This window comes from Salvelinus fontinalis, chromosome 22 (genome assembly GCF_029448725.1).
Source record: "Salvelinus fontinalis isolate EN_2023a chromosome 22, ASM2944872v1, whole genome shotgun sequence".
Classification (NCBI taxonomy): Eukaryota; Metazoa; Chordata; class Actinopteri; order Salmoniformes; family Salmonidae; genus Salvelinus; species Salvelinus fontinalis.
Window position 1 is genome coordinate 38,106,743 of NC_074686.1, and position 24,681 is coordinate 38,131,423.

General features: G+C 46.8%; 1 protein-coding gene and 2 long non-coding RNA genes across 6 annotated transcripts in view; 2 read left to right on the forward strand and 1 right to left on the reverse strand.

Annotated features, from left to right (window-relative positions):
* The window catches only part of LOC129820289 (low density lipoprotein receptor adapter protein 1-A-like), a 47,739-nt gene that overhangs the window by 9,315 nt on the left and 13,743 nt on the right, over positions 1–24,681 (forward strand). For both annotated transcript variants that reach the window (XM_055877355.1, XM_055877356.1), the window contains exons 2-4: positions 16,568–16,710; positions 17,142–17,254; positions 18,004–18,118. In XM_055877355.1, coding sequence (XP_055733330.1) covers positions 16,568–16,710; positions 17,142–17,254; positions 18,004–18,118 — 371 coding nt within the window. The remainder of the gene's footprint in view (positions 1–16,567; positions 16,711–17,141; positions 17,255–18,003; positions 18,119–24,681) is intronic.
* On the forward strand, positions 1,635–7,218 carry LOC129820291 (uncharacterized). 2 transcript variants are annotated; one of them, XR_008754183.1, is made up of 3 exons: positions 1,635–2,742; positions 2,790–2,879; positions 2,927–7,218. It is a non-coding gene; the product is annotated as an uncharacterized LOC129820291 (long non-coding RNA). The 2 variants fall into 2 exon arrangements; XR_008754184.1 differs by having other exon boundaries at positions 1,635–2,535; positions 2,583–2,879.
* Positions 22,002–24,407, reverse strand: LOC129820290 (uncharacterized). 2 transcript variants are annotated; one of them, XR_008754182.1, is made up of 6 exons: positions 24,221–24,407; positions 23,396–24,070; positions 22,771–22,945; positions 22,371–22,620; positions 22,228–22,320; positions 22,002–22,052 (listed from the first exon to the last, which is right to left on the reverse strand). It is a non-coding gene; the product is annotated as an uncharacterized LOC129820290 (long non-coding RNA). The 2 variants fall into 2 exon arrangements; XR_008754181.1 differs by lacking the exons at positions 22,002–22,052; positions 22,228–22,320 and having other exon boundaries at positions 22,328–22,620.

Genomic DNA, 24,681 nt, shown 5'->3' on the forward strand with positions numbered 1-24,681 from the left:
CTAGGCATTTGGTTTGATATGGATTTGACGGTTCAAAAACAGATGAGCTGGTTGATGTAGATGAGCTGGTTGAGAAGCTAAGATTTGAAGTTGTCTTTTTCTACAGAAACAGATGTTGTCTTTCTCTAAACAGTAGGAAGCAGATTATTCAGTCACCTTATCAGTCCTTGATTATGGTGAAATAATTTCATCAAAGTGCAGCTGCTACTACTCTTAAACCTTTGGATCCATCTACCATAGTGCCCTTGTGGGGCAAAAAAGTATTTAGTCAGCCACCAATTGTGCAAGTTCTCCCACTTAAAAAGATGAGAGAGGCCTGTAATTTTCATCATAGGTACACTTCAACCATGACAGACTAAATGAGGGAAAAAATCCAGAAAATCACATTGTAGGATTTTTAATTTATTTATTTGCAAATCAGTATAAAAGACACCTGTCCACAACCTCAAACAGTCACACTCCAAACTCCACTATGGCCAAGACCAAAGAGCTGTCAAAGGACACCAGAAACAAAATTGTAGACCTGCACCAGGCTGGGAAGACTGAATCTGCAATAGGTAAGCAGCTTGGTTTGAAGAAATCAACTGTGGGAGCAATTATTAGGAAATGGAAGACATACAAGACCACTGATAATCTCCCTCGATCTGGGGCTCCACGCAAGATCTCACCCTGTGGGGTCAAAATGATCACAAGAATGGTGAGCAAAAATCCCAGAACCACACGGGGGGACCTAGTGAATGACCTGCAGAGAGCTGGGACCAAAGTAACAAAGCCTACCATCAGTAACACACTACGCCGCCAGGTACTCAAATCCTGCAGTGCCAGACGTGTCCCCCTGCTTAAGCCAGTACATGTCCAGGCCCGTCTGAAGTTTGCTAGAGAGCATTTGGATGATCCAGAAGAAGATTGGGAGAATGTCATATGGTCAGATGAAACCAAAATAGAACTTTTTGGTAAAAACTCAACTCGTCGTGTTTGGAGGACAAAGATTGCTGAGTTGCATCCAAAGAACACCATACCTACTGTGAAGCATGGGGGTGGAAACATGATGCTTTGGGGCTGTTTTTCTGCAAAGGTACCAGGACGACTGATCCAAGTAAAAGACAGAATGAATGGGGCCATGTATCGTGAGATTTTGAGTGAAAACCTCCTTCCATCAGCAAGGGCATTGAAGATGAAATGTGGCTGGGTCTTTCAGCATGACAATGATCCCAAACACACTGCCCAGGCAACGAAGGAGTGGCTTCGTAAGAAGCATTTCAAGGTCCTGGAGTGGCCTAGCCAGTCTCCAGATCTCAACCCAATAGAAAATCTTTGGAGGGAGTTGAAAGTCCGTGTTGCCCAGCAACAGCCCCAAAACATCACTGCTCTAGAGGAGATCTGCATGGAGGAATGGGCCAAAATACCAGCAACAGTGTGTGAAAACCTTGTGAAGACTTACAGAAAACGTTTGACCTCTGTCATTGCCAACAAAGGGTATATAACAAAGTATTGAGATAAACTTTTGTTATTGACCAAATACTTATTTTCCACCATTATTTGCATTAAAATTCATTATGCATTCATAATTCATAAAAAATCCTACAATGTGATTTTCTGGATTTTTTTTTCTAATTTTGTCTGTCATAGTTGAAGTGTACCTATGATGAAAATTACAGGCCTCTCTCATCTTTTTAAAGTGGGAGAACTTGCACAATTGGTGGCTGACAATACTTTTTTGCCCCACTTGTTAATCACTACACTCGGTAACAGCCTAAGCATTACGGAACTTCTATTCAATCAAATAAACCTCAGCAAATAAGCCATTACATTTTTGTTGTTGACCAAATCCAACAGTCTCATTGACGTGAGCGCATAAGAGAGAACTCCAGGCAGATTTTGGGCCTAGTTATCCCTCTCGCTTTGCCTCTTCCTCTCTGGTCCGCAGCATGGCCGGGTTCACGTTAGGGAACTGCTGCTGCTTCTTCCAAGGTTAACACACATGCATTATAGGCCCACTTCTTGATGATTTATATAAACAACTCACAAAGTCATGTATTCAGTCTGTTCAAGTTAATTAGCACAAATTAGGATGTTGTCACACCCTGGCCTTAGTTATCTTTGTTTTCATTATTATTTTAGTTAGGTCAGGGTGTGACATGTTGAAGTATGTGTTTTTTGTATTGTCTAGGGTGTTGTTTACTTTAGGAGGTAGTCACCATAACTACAGGGTAGAGGGGAAGGTCATGTTGATTTAACCGTGATGTATGGTAGAGGGGTAGAGGGGTAGGTCATGTTGATTTAACTGTGATGTATGGTAGAGAGGTAGGTCATGTTGATTTAACTGTGATGTATGGTAGAGGGGTAGAGGGGTAGGTCATGTTGATTTAACTGTGATGTATGGTAGAGGGGTAGGTCATGTTGATTTAACCTTGATGTATGGTAGAGGGGTAGAGGGGTAGGTCATGTTGATTTAACTGTGATGTATGGTAGAGGGGTAGAGGGGTAGGTCATGTTGATTTAACTGTGATGTATGGTAGAGGGGTAGAGGGGTAGGTCATGTTGATTTAACTGTGATGTATGGTAGAGGGGTAGATGGGAAGGTCATGTTGATTTAACTGTGATGTATGGTAGAGGGGTAGGTCATGTTGATTTAACTGTGATGTATGGTAGAGGGGTAGATGGGAAGGTCATGTTGATTTAACTGTGATGTATGGTAGAGGGGTAGGTCATGTTGATTTAACTGTGATGTATGGTAGAGGGGTAGATGGGAAGGTCATGTTGATTTAACTGTGATGTATGGTAGAGAGGTAGGTCATGTTGATTTAACTGTGATGTATGGTAGAGGGGTAGAGGGGTAGGTCATGTTGATTTAACTGTGATGTATGGTAGAGAGGTAGGTCATGTTGATTTAACCGTGATGTATGGTAGAGGGGTAGAGGGGTAGAGGGGTAGGTCATGTTGATTTAACTGTGATGTATGGTAGAGGGGTAGGTCATGTTGATTTAACTGTGATGTATGGTAGAGGGGTAGAGGGGAAGGTCATGTTGATTTAACTGTGATGTATGGTAGAGGGGTAGGTCATGTTGATTTAACTGTGATGTATGGTAGAGGGGTAGAGGGGTAGGTCATGTTGATTTAACTGTGATGTATGGTAGAGGGGTAGAGGGGTAGGTCATGTTGATTTAACCGTGATGTATGGTAGAGAGGTAGAGGGGTAGGTCATGTTGATTTAACTGTGATGTATGGTAGAGAGGTAGGTCATGTTGATTTAACCGTGATGTATGGTAGAGGGGTAGATCATGTTGATTTAACCGTGATGTATGGTAGAGGGGTAGGTCATGTTGATTTAACTGTGATGTATGGTAGAGGGGTAGGTCATGTTGATTTAACTGTGATGTATGGTAGAGGGGTAGGTCATGTTGATTTAACTGTGATGTATGGTAGAGGGGTAGGTCATGTTGATTTAACTGTGATGTATGGTAGAGGGGTAGGTCATGTTGATTTAACTGTGATGTATGGTAGAGGGGTAGAGAGGTAGGTCATGTTGATTTTCTTTTTCTCTGCAACGCCCAGGGCGACGATATACAACACACCTCGCCATCCCTCGCCTCCTGTCCCATGTCAAAACAGATGGCTTTTGGGTTAGAGAGGGTTTTTAGAAATGGGTTGAGGTAAAGCCACTTGTGCAGATTTTTCCACATTCTCTGGTGTATGGACCATTGGTCAATATTACTCCATTTGAGGCCACATCCCTTCAGATCAGTGTTGGTATTATTTTTCCTCGTTTCCCATAACCTCTTATTTAATATACAGTACTACAAGGCTCTGGTTATTCCAATAGTACATACCATTGAACTAGAATACTAATTAGTCCTTTAATAGGATCTCATTTGTTCATATAGTTCAAATATATGTGTTAAGTCACTCCTATGGTATGTATGTATGTACAGTGCATTTGTAAAGTATTCAGACTTAAAAACTTTTTCACCTGTTTATATTAAGGTCCCACAGTTGACAGTGCATGTCAGAGCAAAAACCAAGCCATGAGGTTGAAGGAATTGTCCGTAGAGCTCCGAGACAGGATTTTGTCGAGGCACAGATCTGGGGAAGGGTACCAAAAAATGTCTGCAGCATTGACGATCCTCAAGTACACAGTGGCCTCCATCATTCTTAAATGTAAGAAGTTTGGAACCACCAAGACTCTTCTTAGAGCTGGCCGCCCGGACAAACTGAGCAATCGGGGAGAATGGCCTTGGTCAGGGAGGTCACCAAGAACCTGATGGTCACTCTGACAGAGCTCTAGAGCTCCTCTGTGGAGATGGGAGAACCTTCCAGAAGGACAACCATCTCTGCAGCACTCCACCAATCAGGCTTTTATGGTCGAGTGGCCAGACGGAAGCCACTCCTCAGTAAAAGGCACATGACAGTCAACTTTTGCCAAAAGGCACCTGAAGGACTCAGACCATGACAAACAAGATTCTCTGGTCTGATGAAACCAATATTGAACTCTTTGGCCAACCGTCACATCTGGACGAAATCTGGCACCATCTCTACAGTGAAGCATGGTGGTGCAGTGGCAGGGACTGGGAGACTAGTCAGGATCGAGATAAAGATTAATGGAGCAAAGTACAGAGAGATGCTTGATGAAAACCTGCTCCAGAGCGCTCAGGACAATGACCCTAAGCACACAGCCAAGACAACACATGAGTGGCTTCAGGACAAGTCTCTGAATGTCCTTGACTGGCCCAGCCAGAGCCCGGACTTGAACCCGATCAAACATCTCTGGACAGACCTGAAAATAGCTGTGCAGCGACACTCCACATCCAACCTGACAGAGCTTGAGAGGAGCTGCATAGAAAATGGGAGAATGGGATACAGGTGTGCCAAGCTTGTAGCGTCATACCCAAGAAGACTTGAGGCTGTAAACCCTGGCAAAGGTGCTTCAACAAAGTACTGAGTAAAGGGTCTGAATATTTATTTAAAAGCGATATTTCAGTTGTTTTTTTTATAAATTTGCAAATATTTCTAAACCTGTGTTTGGTTTGTCATTATGGGGTATTGTGTGTAGATTGATGAGGGAAACAAACAATTGAATCCATTTTAGAATAAGGCTGTATTGTTAAAAAATGGCTGAATACTTTCCGAATGTGCTGTATACCTAGTTATGTGAAATCAATTTTGTTATAACCCCCATTCCTATAGTATGGGTTGACTTCATTTAAAAAAAAATATATATATGTATGTTTTTAATTAAACCATACAAAACATCCACATACAAACGACAGAATACAGATGCACACAAACATCCACAACATCACCCCTGTTCAGACCATCACAACATCACCCCTGTTCAGACCCATCACAACATCACCCCTGTTCAGACCCATCACAACATCACCCCTGTTCAGACCCATCACAACATCACCCCTGTTCAGACCCATCACAACATCACCCCTGTTCAGACCCATCACAACATCACCCCTGTTCAGACCCATCACAACATCACCCCTGTTCAGACCCATCACAACATCACCCCTGTTCAGACCATCACAACATCACCCCTGTTCAGACCATCACAACATCACCCCTGTTCAGACCCATCACAACATCACCCCTGTTCAGACCCATCGCAACATCACCCCTGTTCAGACCCATCACAACATCACCCCTGTTCAGACCCATCACAACATCACCCCTGTTCAGACCCATCACAACATCACCCCTGTTCAGACCATCACAACATCACCCCTGTTCAGACCCATCACAACATCACCCCTGTTCAGACCCGTCACAACATCACCCCTGTTCAGACCCATCACAACATCACCCCTGTCAAAACCCATCACAACATCACCCCTGTTCTGTTTTTTAACGATAAACTGGAAATCGACCAATCCTCTAAGTTTACATTTGTTTTTTCAAGATAATTGACAAGAGAAAGTCCTACCCCGTTGGGTATCGTGCTGTACCCTCATATGCCATGTGTTGAAATAGGCAGACCGATGGATTTAAAGTACATTTATATTGTAATACTTCCTACAGCAAACGTTCTAACTCACCCATAACTTTATGACATCACAGAAGGTGTGGATTATTGAGTCATTGTTAGTTTAAACGTAAGACGTGACTCTGCCGTTGTGCTGTAGAATTTGTGAAATTTGTCCCTTGTGTAATAATACATTCTTTACGTTAGTTTATTCTGGATTAAGTGTACATTTTTACTTAACTGTAATTTAGATAGTTCTGCTCCAACTTTCCGATAATCTTGTGTCAACGTCAGTTTCTTTTGGAAGTCTTGGTTGCAGTAGTTCATCTTTTTTTTTTCTAAGAGATTGTCAGTTGGATAGGCTCTCTGCAAGGTTTTGTATATCTTCCCTATTGTATGAACATCCTGTTCCGACTCGAATACGATTCCCTCAAGGTTGCTCTGTCTAAAATATTTCTAATCAAAATGTCTTTATGTAACTTTTTTTACATTGCAAGTGTTTTTGAAAATATCTACGTTGGTCAATCCAAAATTGGTTTGAATCATTTCCTGGAAATAAATGTATGACCTGTTACCAAGTCATTTACGGGTTTCTATGCCTTTTAGTTTTCCTTGTAGACACTTTATCAGTGAATTCTGAAAAGTTATGGTTATATTATAAGTTATGTGTTTTTTTAGGAACTGGTTCTTGTAGAATAGGGAAACAACATCTAGTTCCATATGGTTATCGTGTTCTTAACTATGAAGTTGTTCATGATCTTAGTTTTATCCGTAGACAAAAGACACGTAAAAAGATTCTGGGGACGAGCATGTTCATCTCCAATATGTCACGATCGTGTGGAGGATTGACGGACCAAAACGCAGCTTTAGGAAAATAAGCCATCTCCTTTTTATTTACGAAGAAGGCAAACGAGACAAAAACACTTAAACACTAAACAAAACAAGAAAACGATCGTGAAGCTAAACAACGATGTGCACACACTGGCTACAAACGTATCACATAGACAACTACTCACAACAAATGAAAGCCTATGGCTACCCTAAATAAGGCTCCCAATCAGAGACAACCGAAATCAGCTGTCTCTAATTGGGAACTCATTCAGGTAACCATAGACTCTCCTAGACAACTAAACATACATAGACAACGCTAGACACATGTACTCAACACAAACCCATATACTACACCCAACAACCCCTTTACCATAGAAACACCCAAAACCAACAAAACACAAACATTCCCCATGTCACACCCTGACCTAACTAAAATAATAAAGAAAACAAAGAATACTAAGGCCAGGGCGTGACATAACCCCCCCCTTAAGGTGCGAACTCCGGGCGCACCATTAACCAGTCTAGGGGAGGGTCTGGGTGGGCTTCTATCCACGGTGGCGGCTCCGGCTCTGGTCGTGGTCCCCACGTCACCACAGTCCCTAACCGCCTCCTTAGCTTCCTCCAAATAACCCCCCTCCACATTAACCCCACTGCATTAAGGGGCAGTTCCGGACTAAGGGGCAGCTCCGGACTAAGGGGCAGTACCAGGGTAAGGGGCAGTACCAGGGTCAGGGGCAGCTCCGAACTAAGGGGCAGTACCAGGGTAAGGGACAGCACCAGGATAAGGGGCAGCACCAGGCTGAGGGACTGCAGCTCCGGACTGAGGGACGGCCCATGGCTGGCTGACGGATCTGGCTGACGGATCTGGCTGCTCATGGCTAGCTGACGGATCTGGCTGCTCATGGCTAGCTGACGGATCTGGCTGCTCATGGCTAGCTGACGGATCTGGCTGCTCATGGCTAGCTGACGGATCTGGCTGCTCATGGCTAGCTGACGGATCTGGCTGCTCATGGCTAGCTGACGGATCTGGCTGCTCATGGCTAGCTGACGGATCTGGCTGCTCATGGCTAGCTGACGGATCTGGCTGCTCATGGCTAGCTGACGGATCTGGCTGCTCATGGCTAGCTGACGGATCTGGCTGCTCATGGCTAGCTGACGGATCTGGCTGCTCATGGCTAGCTGACGGATCTGGCTGCTCATGGCTAGCTGACGGATCTGGCTGCTCATGGCTAGCTGACGGATCTGGCTGCTCATGGCTAGCTGACGGATCTGGCTGCTCATGGCTAGCTGACGGATCTGGCTGCTCATGGCTAGCTGACGGATCTGGCTGCTCATGGCTAGCTGACGGATCTGGCTGCTCATGGCTAGCTGACGGATCTGGCTGCTCATGGCTAGCTGACGGATCTGGCTGCTCATGGCTAGCTGACGGATCTGGCTGCTCATGGCTAGCTGACGGATCTGGCTGCTCATGGCTAGCTGACGGATCTGGCTGCTCATGGCTAGCTGACGGATCTGGCTGCTCATGGCTAGCTGACGGATCTGGCTGCTCATGGCTAGCTGACGGATCTGGCTGCTCATGGCTAGCTGACGGATCTGGCTGCTCATGGCTGACTGACGGATCTGGCTGCTCATGGCTGGCTGACGGATCTGGCTGCTCATGGCTGGCTGACGGATCTGGCTGCTCATGGCTGGCTGACGGATCTGGCTGCTCATGGCTAGATGACTGCTCTGGCAGATCCTGTCTGGTTAGCGGCTCTGGCAGATCCTGTCTGGTTGGCGGCTCTGGCAGATCCTGTCTGGTTGGCGGCTCTGGCAGATCCTGTCTGGTTGGCGGCTCTGGCAGATCCTGTCTGGTTGGCGGCTCTGGCAGATCCTGTCTGGCGGGCGGCTCTGGCAGATCCTGTCTGGCGGGCGGCTCTGGCAGATCCTGTCTGGCGGGCGGCTCTGGCAGATCCTGTCTGGCGGGCGGCTCTGGCAGATCCTGTCTGGCGGGCGGCTCTGGCAGATCCTGTCTGGCGGGCGGCTCTGGCAGATCCTGTCTGGCGGGCGGCTCTGGCAGATCCTGTCTGGCGGGCGGCTCTGGCAGATCCTGTCTGGCGGGCGGCTCTGGCAGATCCTGTCTGGCGGGCGGCTCTGGCAGATCCTGTCTGGCGGGCGGCTCTGGCGGCTCCTGTCTGGCGGGCGGCTCTGGCGGCTCCTGTCTGGCGGGCGGCTCTGTAGGCTCATGGCAGACGGGCGGCTTTGCAGGCTCATGGCAGACGGATGGCTCAGACGGCGCTGGGGAGACGGATGGCTCAGATGGCGCTGGGGAGACGGATGGCTCAGATGGCGCTGGGGAGACGGATGGCTCAGATGGCGCTGGGGAGACGGATGGCTCAGATGGCGCTGGGGAGACGGATGGCTCAGATGGCGCTGGGGAGACGGGCAGTTCAGGCATCGCTGTGCAGACGGCAGACGCCTGCCGGCTGAGGCGCACTGTAGGCCTGGTGCGTGGTGCCGGGACTGGTGGCACCGGGCTGGGGACACGCATCTCAGGGCTAGTGCGGGGAGCAGCAACAGGACGCACAGGACTCTGGGGACACACAGGAGGCTTGGTGCGTGGTTTAGGCACTGGTGGTAAAGGGCTGGAGACACGCACCATATGGCTAGTGCGTGGAGGAGGCACTGGTGGTACTGGGTTGGGGCGGGGAGGTGGCGCCGGAAATACCGGACCGTGCAGGCGTACTGGCTCCCTTGAGCGCCGAGCCTGCCCAACCTTACCTAGTTGTATGCTCCCCGTCGCCTGACCAGTGCGGGGAGGTGGAATAACCCGCACCGGCCTATGTAGGCGAACCGGGGACACCATGCATAAGGCTGGTGCCATGTACACCGGCCCGAGGAGACGCACTGGTGACCAGATGCGTTGGGCCGGCTTCATGACATACGGCTCAACGCTCAGTCTAGCCCGGCCGATATGTGGAGCTGAAATGTACCGAACCGGGCTATGCACGCGTACAGGAGACACCGTGCGCTCTACTGCGTAACACGGTGTCTGCCCGTACTCTCGCTCTCCACGGTAAGTACAGGGAGTAGGCGCAGGTTTCCTACCTGACTTCGCCACACTCCCTTTAAGGCCCCCCCCAAGAAATTTTTGGGTTGTACTCACGGGCTTCCAGCCTTGTCTCCGTGCTGCCTCCTCATATCGCCTCCTCTCGGCTTTAGCTGCCTCCAGCTCTTCACGAGGAAGGCGATATTCTCCCGGTTGTGCCCACGGCCCCTTACCATCCAGTATCTCCTCCCATGTCCACGAATCCTGTGTAGGTGGATCCTGTTGCCGCTTTCCATGCCGCTTGGTCCTGTAATGGTGAGTAGTTCTGTCACGATCGTGTGGAGGATTGACGGACCAAAACGCAGCTTTAGGAAAATAAGCCATCTCCTTTTTATTTACGAAGAAGGCAAACGAAACAAAAACACTTAAACACTAAACAAAACAAGAAAACGATCGTGAAGCTAAACAACGATGTGCACACACTGGCTACAAACGTATCACATAGACAACTACTCACAACAAATGAAAGCCTATGGCTACCCTAAATAAGGCTCCCAATCAGAGACAACCGAAATCAGCTGTCTCTAATTGGGAACTCATTCAGGTAACCATAGACTCTCCTAGACAACTAAACATACATAGACAACGCTAGACACATGTACTCAACACAAACCCATATACTACACCCAACAACCCCTTTACCATAGAAACACCCAAAACCAACAAAACACAAACATTCCCCATGTCACACCCTGACCTAACTAAAATAATAAAGAAAACAAAGAATACTAAGGCCAGGGCGTGACACAATATGAACCCATTGTTCCTCTTTAGTGCATTTAACTAACTATATGTCGCAGGTAAAAGCCTTAGGTGGGGAGTTGATTAAATTCCATGTCTGGAAGGTTAAACCCAGCCTCAGACGTAGGAAGATGTAAAACATTTTTATTCTATGAGTTTTATCTGCTCATATAAAGTCTGGTATGACCGGGTGTTCTTTTTTAAGGAATGTCTTCAGTGGGGTAGTACTGAGAATAAATATAAAAAATTATTTTCTACATTGTAGAATAATAGTGAAGACATCAAAATTAGGAAATAACATATATGGAATCATGTAGTAACCAAAAAAATGTATTAAACAAATCTAAATATATTTTAGATTCTTCAAAGTAGCCACACTTTGCCTTGATGACAGCTTTGCACACTCCTGTTGTGATGTCATTTGTGTAAACAAGGGCACTACTTTGTAACAAAATGTTAAATAGAATTCTATGGGAAAGCTGTCTGGTCCTGGTGCTATAAAACTGTATTTAAATGTTTATTCTTGGGTGATCCCGGTTTTTAGTGATTTATTTTTTGTCTGCTGATAAATGCTTCTGTTGTTGAGTCTAAGAAGGCTGTAGGATCAGTGCAACTTTTTAATTCATATTTTTATTGATTTTAAATAGCTTTTGAAATTGTCATTTAATCGCATTTTCTAATTAACACATTTGTGTTAATTAAAATTATAACTGGTTTGGAGTGTATTTGTTTTGTGAGGGCCGTGAGATATTTACCAGGTTTGTTTGCCATTAAATAGTGTGCTTTATTTAAGTTAAACCTGTAGTTGATGGCTCTCTTCAAAATTAAAATATCTTATTCCTGTTTTAATTTTTTTTTTAAATAGTATTTTCTTTACCCTGTAAATATTTTTTTTATGGGCTTTTTCTAAAATTGTGATTTTCTTTCATTTGAATTTGTAACTCAGATAAAACTTTTGGGTAGTTTGAGATTCATTCCCCTAATGTACACCTTAAAAGCATCTCAAATTATATCAGGGGATGACTTTTCTCTGTCTACATTTGTAATTGAAAAGGATTAGATTTTTTTTTTTTTTCATTTATGTATTTAATAAATGTCAAGTCTTGCAGATGCACTCTGTTCATTCTCCATATTCTGTCGCTAAGTGTATTTTCTGATGGTGTAATTAAGAAGGAAAATGATCTGATATCACTGTCATGGCGTTTTGAACCCAGTGAAATGTTTAGACCACTTAAAAAAAACAAAAAAAAAACGTAGTACATTTTTGAGTAGATTTTCTTACTTTTGAGAGGAAAAATAAAGTATTTTCTAGTTAGGAATAATAATTTTTTCTTGAATTTGCCTTTTTTTATTCTTATGTCTGTCCATCTTTTTTAAATGAATGATTTTAGTTTGCCTGCTAAGAGAATAGTTCCTGTATGGATTTGATCTAATATAATTATCTAAAAACACCAGATTTTTCACCGTGTAAGGTACAATTCAACATTAGAAAACGGCCTTCTTGGTCCGTGTGCTATGAATTCAATAATACTGTCATTAGTATAGTATGTGTTTACCTCTGTATTTTCTATTTCCTATAGGTACTGTATAGGATGTAGTCGACAGAGTTCTGAGAATTCACTATTGCTGTTCGTTCATTCATATCCACCTTGAAATCCCTGGATTCTGGTAGGCTGGTTTGTGTTGATCGAGGGCTCTGATGCGGTGCGGTTTCCTGTTATTGTGGCAATGTTTGTTTACTTTTTTGGTCTGCATTGGGACAGAGTGGTCGACAGCCTTGCTTATCTTTTGTGTCCCTGTGATCTGATCTACAGTTCCAACATCCACTCGGAAACCTCAACGTGAACTTGAATCCCCTCAGGTTTTCTAAGAAGCACTGTTTTCATTGGACGGTTAGCCCAGTCAGAAATCAGCCCCTAATCCAATGTCCCTAGATTACATAGACTTTATGTAGACCGGGGATTGGTCATTTTGATGGGGTTGGGGGGCCACAGAAAACCAGAACTCCTCATGAGGGGCAGGGGGCTTGTGGGTCTGCGTAGCCACGTACATGCTCCCCTCTTCAGACACAGAGGAAAGATGAGGAATGAGACGATGGCCTTCTAGAGTTAATATGACTCACTGTACCCCTGTTTGGTTTTAGCTCTTTCTCCTTCAATAAAACATGGAAGAAGAATGAAGTTACCTCGACACGAGGTCAGGTTTGCACCTTCAGTTTTACACTTGAGGTTTTCATTTGCCTGGCTACCCAGCCACAATCGCTCTGGCCAATTGCCACGCTCACTAATGTTTTTTTTCTCTCCATGATGAATGTGTAGCTAGCGATCGATAGAGCAGTAGGCTAGAGGTCGTCAGGCAAAGGTTTCATAGAGGGTAGCTGGTCCTAGATCTGTGACTATGGATAACTTACCCCCAGGCTAAAAAGAATAAACAAAATGATGGGAACTCTGGGAAGATAAACTTCTCTTATCATTACATGTCAAGGTTCAAGTGTACACAATGTTTTTTTATTTTTTATTATTAGCTTGCTTTCTCCCCCTCAATGTTTTTCCCACTTACAAAAACGTTTTGGGGCAGCAGGTAGCGTTGGGCCAGTAACCGAAATGTTGCTAGATTGAATCCCCGAGCGGACAAGGTAAAAATCTGTCATTCTGCCACTGAACAAGGCAGTTAACCCACTGTTCCCCGGTAGGCCGTCATTGTAAATAAGAATTTCTTCTTAACTGACTTGCCTAATTAAAGGTTAAATCATGTTTTACTAAATACAGGACAGCCATTGGTTAGTTCGGACTGAAAATATTTATACTGAACCAAAATATAATATAAACGCATGTTGTTTCATGAGCTGAAATAAATAAAATATCCCAGAAACGTTCCATATAAGCTTATTTCTCTAAAATGTTGTGCACAAATCTGTTTACCTCCCTGTTAGTGAGCCTTTCTCCTTTGCCAAGATAATCCACCTGACAGGTGTGGCATATCAAGAAGCTGATTAAACAGCATGATTATTACATAGGTGCACCTTGTGCTGGGGACAATAAAAGGCCACTCTAAAATGTGCAGTTTTGTCACAAGACACAATGCCACAATTTGGAGGGAGCGTGCAATTGGCATGCTGACTGCAGAAATGTCCACCAGAGCTGTTGCCAGAGAATTTAATGTTAATTTCTCTACCATAAGCCACCTCCAACGTTGTTTTAAAGAATTTGGCAGTAGGTCCAACCGGCCTCACAACCGCAGATCATGTGTAATCACACCAGCACAGGACCTCCACATCCGGGTTCTTCACCTGCGGGATCGTCTGAGACCAGCCACCCGGACAGCTGATGAAACTGAGGAGTATTTCTATCTACACTGCTCAAAAAAATAAAGGGAACACTTAAACAACACAATGTAACTCCAAGTCAATCACACTTCTGTGAAATCAAACTGTCCACTTAGGAAGCAACACTGATTGACAATAAATTTCACATGCTGTTGTGCAAATGGAATAGACAAAAGGTGGAAATTATAGGAAATTAGCAAGACACCCCCCAAAACAGGAGTGATTCTGCAGGTGGTGACCACAGACCACTTCTCAGTTCCTATGTTTCCTGGCTGATGTTTTGGTCACTTTTGAATGCTGGCGGTGCTCTCACTCTAGTGGTAGCATGAGACGGAGTCTACAACCCACACAAGTGGCTCAGGTAGTGCAGTTCATCCAGGATGGCACATCAATGCGAACTGTGGCAAAAAGGTTTGCTGTGTCTGTCAGCGTAGTGTCCAGAGCATGCAGGCGCTACCAGGAGACAGGCCAGTACATCAGGAGACGTGGAGGAGGCCGTAGGAGGGCAACAACCCAGCAGCAGGACCGGTACCTCCGCCTTAGTGCAAGGAGGTGGACTGCCAGAGCCCTGCAAAATGACCTCCAGCAGGCCACAAATATGCATGTGTCAGCATATGGTCTCACAAGGGGTCTGAGGATCTCCTCTCGGTACCTAATGGCAGTCAGGCTACCTCTGGCGAGCACATGGAGGGCTGTGCGGCCCCACAAAGAAATGCCACCCCACACCATGACTGACCCATCGCCAAACCGGTCATGCTGGAGGATGTTGCAGGCAGCAGAACGTTCTCCACGGCGTCTCCAGACTCTGTCACGTCTGTCACGTGCTCATGTGCTCAGTGTGAACCTGCTTTCATCTGTGAAGAGCACAGGGCGCCAGTGGCGAATTTGCCAATCTTGGTGTTCTCTGGCAAATGCCAAACGTCCTGCACGGTGTTGGGCTGTAAGCACAACTCCCACCTGTGGACGTCGGGCCCTCATACCACCCTCATGGAGTCTGTTTCTGACCGTTTGAGCAGACACATGCACATTTGTGGCCTGCTGGAGGTAATTTTGCAGGGCGCTGGCAGTGCACCTCCTTGCACAAAGTCGGAGGTAGCGGTCCTGCTGCTGGGTTGTTGCCCTCCTACGGCCTCCTCCACGTCTCCTGATGTACTGGCCTGTCTCTTGGTAGCGCCTGCATGCTCTGGACACTACGCTGACAGACACAGCAAACCTTTTTGCCACAGTTCGCATTGATGTGCCATCCTGGATGAACTGCACTACCTGAGCCACTTGTGTGGGTTGTAGACTCCGTCTCATGCTACCACTAGAGTGAGAGCACCGCCAGCATTCAAAAGTGACCAAAACATCAGCCAGGAAGCATAGGAACTGAGAAGTGGTCTGTGGTCACCACCTGCAGAATCACTCCTGTTTTGGTGGGTGTCTTGCTAATTGCCTATAATTTCCACCTTTTGTCTATTCCATTTGCACAACAGCATGTGAAATTTATTGTCAATCAGTGTTGCTTCCTAAGTGGACAGTTTGATTTCACAGAAGTGTGATTGACTTGGAGTTACATTGTGTTTTTTAAGTGTTCCCTTTATTTTTTTGAGCAGTGTATAATAAAGCTCATTTGTGGGGAAAAACTCTGATTGGCTGGGCCTGGCTCCCCACTGCGAGGGCCTGGATCCCAAGTGGGTGGACCTATGCCCTCCCAGGTCCACCCATGGCTGTACCCGTGCCCAGCCATGTAAAATCCATAGATTAGGGCCTAATGAATTTATTTAAATTTACTGTTTTACTATATATATATGAACTGTAACTCAGTAAAATTGTTGAAATTTTTGCATTTTAATATTTTTGTTCTGTATACTTTTGCATGCAGTTATTTTCTTCCAGCTTGACCGTAGACAGGGTTTCTAAAACCATTTCAGATGGAGAGCAGCTTATTTACCTTGTACTCCACAAATTCATGACAGACCAACACTGACGCAACAGAAAACACTATTTTAGAAGCAGACATACAGACACCTGTATCGATCTAATACATAATATTGACCCTGTTCTCAAACATGATTGAAAATGATCTCTGAACATTGACCCACCTAGCTGCTTGGGGACTGGACGGATACATCTAATCTTGACCCAATAGAGTTTTATCTCTGTTTGACCCCTTATTCCTTACACTCTTATAACCTCTGAACTCCTTCCCTCCCTACCTACCTCTCTCTCTTTCTCCCTCCCTACATACCTCTCTCTCTTTCTCCCTCCCAAACTCTCTCTCTTGTTCTCCCTCTCTACCTCTGTCTCTCTTTCTCCCTCCCAAACTCTCTCTTTCTCCCTCCCTCCCTCTCTCTTTCTCTCTCTCTTTCTCCCTCCCTGCATCTCTCTCTCTCTCTCTCTCTCTCTCTCTCTCCCCCACTCCCTACCTCTCTCTCTCCCTCCCTGCATCTCCCTCCCTACCTCTCTCTCTCTTTCTCCCTCCCTACCTCTTTCTCTCTACCTCTCTCTTTCTCCCTCTCTCTCTCTACCTCTCTCTCTCTTTCTCCCTACCTCTCTCTTTCTCCTACCTCTCTCTCTTTCTCCCTACCTCTCTCTCTCTTTCTCCCTCCCTGCATCCCTCTCTCTCCTTCAGAACTTCCTGAGAACTGGACAGACATGACAGAGACTGTTGTAGACGGCATGACCTTTAACCTCCGTCACCTAGGCATGACCCTGGTGGATCAGCCCAAAGGAGAGGAACTATCAGCAGCTGCCGTCAAGAGGATTGTTGCCACGGTGAGCTGTGATGTCATACAGGAAATAGGAGAGACTGGAAGTTCAAAGCACAGGAAGTCCCTAAGCACTTGGGTTTAGATTGCGATCACATTTTTGGAGTGGCTCTTCATTGCTTCTGCTCTCAAGAACAGCGTTTATTTGTTGTTGTTGTTGAAATACTTCAAGATGACTGAATAACGTGGCCTGCTCTTTAGAAAACAATTGTCAATTATCTCACCCTTATTGGTATCATTATTTTGTTGTCATATTTTATCTTAGATCTATTAGTAAGCATTGCTGTGATGATGATAACGATGATATTATTTGAAAATTGTCATACATGATCTTCATTATTGTTGTTATATTATCTCTTATCGATCCAGATCAAACCATTAGGAATAATGTGTTTGTAATGAATCTATGTTCTCTGTCATCAACTCGACCCCCTCCAGGCCAAAGCGGGAGGCCAGAAGCCTCAGAAGATGTCTCTAAAGGTTTCTCCTCAGGGTTTAATGCTGTACGACAGTCTAACCAGCCAGCTACTAGACACCATCTCCATATACAGGTAGTGCTGTGGCTCTGCTGTGTATCCTACCACAATGGTTGCAAATTGTATTTGTGTTGTGTGACCTACAAACAGATTGACTCCATGTATACAAACAGATTGACTCCATGTTTACAAACAGATTGACTCCATGTATACAAACAGATTGACTCCATGTTTACAAACAGATTGACTCCATGTATACAAACAGATTGACTCCATGTATACAAACAGATTGACTCCATGTTTACAAACAGATTGACTCCATGTTTACAAACAGATTGACTCCATGTTTACAAACAGATTGACTCCATGTTTACAAACAGATTGACTCCATGTTTACAAACAGATTGACTCCATGTATACAAAAACAGCTGACCTACTTCTTGTTTTTCTTTGGAGGGAAACCCGAGGTGGGAGACGGGGAGATGGGAGGTTGGAAGGGGATGGGGAGGTGGGAGATGGGGAGGTGGGGAGGAGGTGGGAAGGTGAGAAGGAGAAGGGGAAAGGAGAGGAGTGTGGGAAGGAGGAATGTTTTTGAAAATACAGCTCCCTACAGGAGACCTGATCTGTACAGAGCTGGGTGGCCACACATATATATATATATATATACACACACACACTCTGCCAGAACGTTTGTTCCCACACGTTGACCAATCTTTTATGGCGTCCTGGTTTGTCACAGAGGATACTTGCCATTTTGAACCATATCTGTAACCTCTGACTTTATAATGCCCTCTGACCTTTCACCTTTGCCCTGTGTCCTGCAGGATATCCTACTGCACGGCGGACAAGCTGCACGACAAGGTGTTTGCCTACATCTCCCAGAACACCCTCAACGGAACACTGGAGTGCCACGCCTACCTCTGCCCCAAGAGGAAAGTGGTGAGTCTGAACTGATACACGACAACCCCTATAATCTGAAAGGACTGGATGGGATCTGAACTGATACACGACAACCCCTATAATCTGAAAGGACTGGATGGGATCTGAACTGATACACAACAACCCCTATAATCTGAAAGGACTGGATGGGATCTGAACTGATACACGACAACCCCTATAATCTGAAAGGACTGGGTGGGATCTGAACTGATACACAACAACCCCTATAATCTGAAAGGACTGGATGGGATCTGAACTGATACACAACAACCCCTATAATCTGAAAGGACTGGATGGGATCTGAACTGATACACAACAACCCCTATAATCTGAAAGGACTGGGTGGGATCTGAACTGATACACAACAACCCCTATAATCTGAAAGGACTGGATGGGATCTGAACTGATACACAACAACCCCTATAATCTGAAAGGACTGGGTGGGATCTGAACTGATACACAACAACCCCTATAATCTGAAAGGACTGGATGGGATCTGAACTGATACACGACAACCCCTATAATCTGAAAGGACTGGATGGGATCTGAACTGATACACAACAACCCCTATAATCTGAAAGGACTGGATGGGATCTGAACTGATACACAACAACCCCTATAATCTGAAAGGACTGGATGGGATCTGAACTGATACACAACAACCCCTATAATCTGAAAGGACTGGGTGGGATCTGAACTGATACACAACAACCCCTATAATCTGAAAGGACTGGATGGGATCTGAACTGATACACAACAACCCCTATAATCTGAAAGGACTGGGTGGGATCTGAACTGATACACAACAACCCCTATAATCTGAAAGGACTGGGTGGGATCTGAACTGATACACAACAACCCCTATAATCTGAAAGGACTGGATGGGATCTGAACTGATACACGACAACCCCTATAATCTGAAAGGACTGGATGGGATCTGAACTGATACACAACAACCCCTATAATCTGAAAGGACTGGATGGGATCTGAACTGATACACAACAACCCCTATAATCTGAAAGGACTGGATGGGATCTGAACTGATACACAACAACCCCTATAATCTGAAAGGACTGGATGGGATCTGAACTGATACACAACAACCCCTATAATCTGAAAGGACTGGGTGGGATCTGAACTGATACACAACAACCCCTATAATCTGAAAGGACTGGATGGGATCTGAACTGATACACAACAACCCCTATAATCTGAAAGGACTGGGTGGGATCTGAACTGATACACAACAACCCCTATAATCTGAAAGGACTGGATGGGATCTGAACTGATACACGACAACCCCTATAATCTGAAAGGACTGGATGGGATCTGAACTGATACACAACAACCCCTATAATCTGAAAGGACTGGATGGGATCTGAACTGATACACAACAACCCCTATAATCTGAAAGGACTGGATGGGATCTGAACTGATACACAACAACCCCTATAATCTGAAAGGACTGGGTGGGATCTGAACTGATACACAACAACCCCTATAATCTGAAAGGACTGGATGGGATCTGAACTGATACACAACAACCCCTATAATCTGAAAGGACTGGGTGGGATCTGAACTGATACACAACAACCCCTATAATCTGAAAGGACTGGGTGGGATCTGAACTGATACACAACAACCCCTATAATCTGAAAGGACTGGGTGGGATCTGCTTAGTCTAGAGAACGTCTATCTGGAATTAACCATGCAGCTGTCTTTCAGAAGAGTAGAGGTTGGACACAGATATGCATCCAACTACAGGTGGGCAAGGTTTTTGTTCCAGCCCTGCTCTAGCACAGCTGACTGTACTAATCCGCCGCTCAGCAGGACCTTGAGCACCTGAATCGGGTGTATCACAGCAGGGCTGGAACAAAAGCCTGCCTTAGAACATGTTACGCGTTTGCTTCCGAGATAACCGTTCCCCCAACCCTTACATCTTGACTGTTGCCTTCTATCGTTCTGTCTCCCCCAGGACAAAACATTAGGTTTCACTCCTCGTCCCCCCTTCAACTTCCTACTGTCAATCTGGAGGACTCTTCATCTTACCTCCCAATTCACCCTGCCGTCTCTCGTATAACCCAATACTCTCTCCAACCCCCCTCTCTCTGCAGGAGAGAGATTGGATACTGATGACCTTTGACAGTCTGCCAACACTGTAGCTCTCCCAGCGGTGTGAATGTATCCACAGTGGAGTATTTATATGCTTTGCTACTGACTGAGAGAAAATATTTTGTTACAGGCAATCAAGGTTGACAAGGTCGTTGAAAGTTAACGATGCCAGTGATGTTTTACACCTCTGTGTCAATGTGTGGTTCGATAAAGTAGTTTTTAAAAACGTTCTCTCTTTGGCCCCAAGATTAGCTTTTAATGACAGTGGCTTCGACTGTTAAGGGAATAATCCAAACTACCTATAGGTATTTTCTTCATTAGTCCACTGTCGATATAGTCTCAAAAATGTTTCACGTGTCTGTCGGAGAACATTGAAGGATGGTTTTGGTGTTGTTCAATAGTATAGTTTGATGGCGCTGGTTTGTTTGAATATTTTGGCCATGTTGATGTTTGTATTTGAGTCGTTTATATAATGTGCTCTGTGTACCCTCTGTGATTTCGAGCTGTTACAGGTTCTCTACAGCAGTGCTATTTCAACTTCTTCAGAAGGGACCTCATTTTCTTTCTCTAGAATTTCTTGGGACCTCATTTTTATTTAGCACTGTTTTGGGGACCCCACCCCCAACACCCCAAGTTCTTGAGAATGATGCTTGTGAATGTATAGTGGAAGTTTTACGGGCTCGTGACCAATTAGCGCAAAATAGCGAATCTTGACTTCTCTTTTTGTTGTTGTACATAATGTTTCCGCCATCTTTTTCCGTGACCTTTTAAAAGAAGCTTCTGGACATTAGAACAGCGATCACTAACCTCCATTTGGATGAAGATTTCTACATCAACGGGTTGGCCGCTCTGCTCACCCCGGGCCAGGCCCTGATCCCCGACACTCGGGAAGAGAAAGAGACGGCTTGGCGTACGAGCACCCTGATGAAACTGCAGCAGAGTAAAATAAACTGCCTCTAGGCGAATGTACAATCACAAATCAAGAAACTAGACGAGCTCCGTTGGAGACTATCCTATCAACGGGACCTGAAGAACTGTAGTATCCCATGTTTCTAGGACACTTGGCTGAACAAGGACATGGATAATATACCTCTATCTGTTTTTGTCTCTGCACCAGCAGGACAGAACGGCAGCGTCGGGTGAGCTCAGGAGGGGTGGCGTGTGTCTCTTTATTGACAACAGCTGGTGCGTGATCTCTCATTTTATTTATTTATTTAACCTTTATTTAACTAGGCAAGTCGGTTAAGAACAAATTCTTATTTACAATGACGGCCTCGGGAACAAATCAAATCAAAGTTTATTTGTCACGTGCGCCAAATACAACAGGTGAAATGCTTACTTACAGGCTCTAATCAATAGTGCAAAAAGGTATTAGGTGAACAATAACTGCCTTGTTCAGGCGCAGAACGACAGATTTTTACCTTGTCAGCTCGGGGATTTGATCTTGCAACCTTTCGGTTACTAGTCCGACGCTCTAACCACTAGGCTACCTGCCGCCTCTTACCACTAGGCTACCTGCCGCCTCTTACCACTAGGCTACCTGCCGCCTCTAACCACTAGGCTACCTGCCGCCTCTAACCACTAGGCTACCTGCCGCCTCTAACCACTAGGCTACCTGCCGCCTCTTACCACTAGGCTACCTGCCTCCTCTAACCACTAGGCTACCTGCCGCCTCTAACCACTAGGCTACCTGCCGCCTCTTACCACTAGGCTACCTGCCGCCTCTTACCACTAGGCTACCTGCCGCCTCTAACCACTAGGCTACCTGCCGCCTCTAACCACTAGGCTACCTGCCGCCTCTAACCACTAGGCTACCTGCCGCCTCTTACCACTAGGCTACCTGCCCCCTCTAACCACTAGGCTACCTGCCGCCTCTAACCACTAGGCTACCTGCCGCCTCTAACCACTAGGCTACCTGCCGCCTCTAACCACTAGGCTACCTGCCGCCTCTAAACACTAGGCTACCTGCCGCCTCTTACCACTAGGCTACCTGCCACCTCTTACCACTAGGCTACCTGCCGCCTCTTACCACTAGGCTACCTGCCGCCTCTTACCACTAGGCTACCTGCCGCCTCTTACCACTAGGCTACCTGCCGCCTCTTTCCACTAGGCTACCTGCCGCCTCTAACCACTAGGCTACCTGCCGCCTCTAACCACTAGGCTACCTGCCGCCTCTAACCACTAGGCTACCTGCCGCCTCTTACCACTAGGCTACCTGCCTCCTCTAACCACTAGGCTACCTGCCGCCTCTAACCACTAGGCTACCTGCCGCCTCTTACCACTAGGCTACCTGCCGCCTCTTACCACTAGGCTACCTGCCGCCTCTAACCACTAGGCTACCTGCCGCCTCTAACCACTAGGCTACCTGCCGCCTCTAACCACTAGGCTACCTGCCGCCTCTTACCACTAGGCTACCTGCCCCCTTTAACCACTAGGCTACCTGCCGCCTCTAACCACTAGGCTACCTGCCGCCTCTAACCACTAGGCTACCTGCCGCCTCTAACCACTAGGCTACCTGCCGCCTCTAAACACTAGGCTACCTGCCGCCTCTTACCACTAGGCTACCTGCCGCCTCTTACCACTAGGCTACCTGCCGCCTCTTACCACTAGGCTACCTGCCGCCTCTTACCACTAGGCTACCTGCCGCCTCTAACCACTAGGCTACCTGCCGCCTCTAACCACTAGGCTACCTGCCGCCTCTTACCACTAGGCTACCTGCCTCCTCTAACCACTAGGCTACCTGCCGCCTCTAACCACTAGGCTACCTGCCGCCTCTAACCACTAGGCTACCTGCCTCCTCTAACCACTAGGCTACCTGCCTCCTCTAACCACTAGGCTACCTGCCTCCTCTAACCACTAGGCTACCTGCCTCCTCTAACCACTAGGCTACCTGCCTCCTCTAACCACTAGGCTACCTGCCTCCTCTAACCACTAGGCTACCTGCCTCCTCTAACCACTAGGCTACCTGCCTCCTCTAACCACTAGGCTACCTGCCTCCTCTAACCACTAGGCTACCTGCCTCCTCTAACCACTAGGCTACCTGCCTCCTCTAACCACTAGGCTACCTGCCTCCTCTAACCACTAGGCTACCTGCCTCCTCTTACCACTAGGCTACCTGCCTCCTCTAACCACTAGGCTACCTGCCGCCTCTAACCACTAGGCTACCTGCCGCCTCTTACCACTAGGCTACCTGCCGCCTCTTACCACTAGGCTACCTGCCGCCTCTAACCACTAGGCTACCTGCCGCCTCTAACCACTAGGCTACCTGCCGCCTCTAACCACTAGGCTACCTGCCCCCTCTAACCACTAGGCTACCTGCCGCCTCTAACCACTAGGCTACCTGCCGCCTCTAACCACTAGGCTACCTGCCGCCTCTAACCACTAGGCTACCTGCCGCCTCTAAACACTAGGCTACCTGCCGCCTCTTACCACTAGGCTACCTGCCGCCTCTTACCACTAGGCTACCTGCCGCCTCTTACCACTAGGCTACCTGCCGCCTCTTACCACTAGGCTACCTGCCGCCTCTTACCACTAGGCTACCTGCCGCCTCTTACCACTAGGCTACCTGCCGCCTCTAACCACTAGGCTACCTGCCGCCTCTAACCACTAGGCTACCTGCCGCCTCTAACCACTAGGCTACCTGCCGCCTCTTACCACTAGGCTACCTGCCTCCTCTAACCACTAGGCTACCTGCCGCCTCTAACCACTAGGCTACCTGCCGCCTCTTACCACTAGGCTACCTGCCGCCTCTTACCACTAGGCTACCTGCCGCCTCTAACCACTAGGCTACCTGCCGCCTCTAACCACTAGGCTACCTGCCGCCTCTAACCACTAGGCTACCTGCCGCCTCTTACCACTAGGCTACCTGCCCCCTTTAACCACTAGGCTACCTGCCGCCTCTAACCACTAGGCTACCTGCCGCCTCTAACCACTAGGCTACCTGCCGCCTCTAACCACTAGGCTACCTGCCGCCTCTAAACACTAGGCTACCTGCCGCCTCTTACCACTAGGCTACCTGCCGCCTCTTACCACTAGGCTACCTGCCGCCTCTTACCACTAGGCTACCTGCCGCCTCTTACCACTAGGCTACCTGCCGCCTCTAACCACTAGGCTACCTGCCGCCTCTAACCACTAGGCTACCTGCCGCCTCTTACCACTAGGCTACCTGCCTCCTCTAACCACTAGGCTACCTGCCGCCTCTAACCACTAGGCTACCTGCCGCCTCTAACCACTAGGCTACCTGCCTCCTCTAACCACTAGGCTACCTGCCTCCTCTAACCACTAGGCTACCTGCCTCCTCTAACCACTAGGCTACCTGCCTCCTCTAACCACTAGGCTACCTGCCTCCTCTAACCACTAGGCTACCTGCCTCCTCTAACCACTAGGCTACCTGCCTCCTCTAACCACTAGGCTACCTGCCTCCTCTAACCACTAGGCTACCTGCCTCCTCT